Raw genomic sequence first — 2,340 nt, forward strand, 5'->3', positions numbered from 1 at the left:
GGGAAGGGGAACTGCATGAACAATTCTGTCTTTCTTATCTCTCGAGTATTCTTAACATTCCGCCCACCAAACGAAGCATGAGTTTAATAATTTTGAAACTGTAGCACATTAGAGGTAACACACAAAGTATTGCACAAACTTGATGAAGAGACGATGCACATAATTAATTACGATGAGTTTTACACATAAGTGGTGAACACATGATATTCAGTCTCTATTTACAAAAAATGTCTCTCAGAGAGAGGTGCCAAATTAAGCTATTGGCAACACTATGAGTTTGTTTACAGGTCGTGTGAGGTGGCCGCAGGCGGTGCGAATCAATGCCACTCTTACTACTTGGTCTTGTCCGGGAAATATTTGTTCGACTATGCCTAGAGGCCGCAATGTGGGCGCGGTACTCGTGTTCTTGATAAGCACTATGTGACCCACTTTCAAGGGTTCTGAGTGGGTTTTCCACTTGTTTCGCTGCATAAGCGTATGTAGATATTCTGTACTCCATCGATTCCAAAACGTCTGCACAATTCGGCGTAGATGAGTCCATCGCTGCCGTACGGGGGTGGTAGTATCCAGTGGGATCTCCACAGCTTGTAGCAACGGTCGGCCGATAAGAAAGTGACCGGGTGTCAGCAGAGGTGAAGTCTCGTTGGGGTCCTGTGAACGCTCCAATAGAGGACGACTATTCATAATTGATTCAATATGAGAGAGCACTGTGAAATATTCCTCCATTGTCATTGGATTATCACCAATTTGAATTTTCAACAGTGTTTTCGCTGATTTAATATTTGCTTCCCAAATACCGCCGAAATTGGGTGTGCTAGGTGGATTGAAGTGCCAGGTTACTTCACGTTGTACAAGAGCTTTAAAAATGTCAGTCTTACTGTCAGCCAAGAAATTCGAGATATCTGATAATTTTTTAGCAGCTCCAACGAAGTTCAATCCGTTGTCAGAGTATACATGAGAAGGTAGGCCTCTACGGGATGTGAATCTATCGAAAGCGGCAAGAAACGATTCAGTGGTCAGCTCCGATACATATTCCAAATGAACAGCTTTCACCGCTAAGCATATGAACAATGCAAGATAGCCCTTATACACTCTCGGTTTTTTGAGTGAGCTGCACTTCGTATTGAAGGGGCCAGCGAAGTCAACTCCTACATGGACGAATACAGATGAGGCGTTCACACGAAAATGGGGAAGATCCGACATGATTGGCTGCTGAGGTTGAGGTTGAGTACAACGGACACAATGATGCAATCTGCTCCTTATGAGGTTGCGCGCTGATATAATCCAATATTTGCGAGCCACTAGTGACTGAGTTGTGCGAGGTCCGACGTGAAGATGATCTCTGTGAGTCTGATCACAAATCAGAGTGCTTAAATGAGATAACTTTGGCAACAACAGTGGATGACGGCTGTCATACGGAAGGCTGGAGTTGCAGAGGTGTCCGCCCACCGGAGAAGACCGAAGAATCGACGAAAGGCGAAATAGAGAGCAGTTCTTGAGGTGGAGTTTCTCCCTTGCTGAAAAGCTTCAATGTTTCTGCAAAATAGAAGGCCTGTGTCAACCTCACGATACACAAGAGAGCCGAACGACACTTGGCAACAGACGGCGGAGGTGGAGCAGCGCGAGCGCGTAGTGCTGTATGGCTGCGAAGATTGTGTTCCCTTACTTTTTTCAGCTTACAATTTTCTATGAATCGCAACACATAGGCAAATACACGTGTTGCCTTGTGTATATTGGAGTATTTCTCGAAACATTCAAGAGCGTGTGGTTTATTTACTACAGTAGTAGTGAGAATTGACACTGGTGGCTTCAGTTCAGACTCATCAACAATTTTGTCGACCCTTGAGATTGGCAAATCCTTGAATTGGACATGGTAAGATGGAGGTCCGTTCCACCAGAGTGAGTTTTCAACAATATCTTGTGCAGCAAGCCCTCTTGAGGCTAAATCAGCTGGGTTCGATTCAGTAGGTACATGAAACCAGTTTTCTGGAGAGGTTAATTCGAGTATTTGTGTAACTCGATTGCTTATATAAGTCTTGAGCTTGTAAGCTGGCGTTTTTAGCCAGTTCAACACCAACTTTGCGTCAGAGCACAGTCTTACATTGGAGATACTTTTCCCAAATAGAGGTATAATAACTTAATACAACTTTGACAGTAGTAGAGCTCCACATAATTCCAATCTAGGAATAGTATGTGTTTTCACAGGAGCGACTCGTGTTTTTGACATAATGAGATTCATCGATATGAATTGATTACTTGATGCAATATGAATATAGCAGACAGCACTGTAACCCTTTTCAGATGCGTCGGCAAATCCTATCAATGAGATATTGACATATG

At 43.6% G+C, this 2,340-nt stretch overlaps 1 protein-coding gene across 1 annotated transcript; it reads right to left on the reverse strand.

Moving 5' to 3' along the window:
• Window positions 1–252: 252 nt before the first annotated feature.
• LOC120355840 lies at window positions 253–1,203 on the reverse strand. The gene has a single exon (XM_039444569.1). The coding sequence runs from the start codon at window positions 1,201–1,203 to the stop codon at window positions 253–255; it is 951 nt and encodes a 316-aa protein (XP_039300503.1).
• Window positions 1,204–2,340: the final 1,137 nt, after the last annotated feature.

Source organism: Nilaparvata lugens, unplaced genomic scaffold, assembly GCF_014356525.2.
Source record: "Nilaparvata lugens isolate BPH unplaced genomic scaffold, ASM1435652v1 scaffold4959, whole genome shotgun sequence".
Classification (NCBI taxonomy): Eukaryota; Metazoa; Arthropoda; class Insecta; order Hemiptera; family Delphacidae; genus Nilaparvata; species Nilaparvata lugens.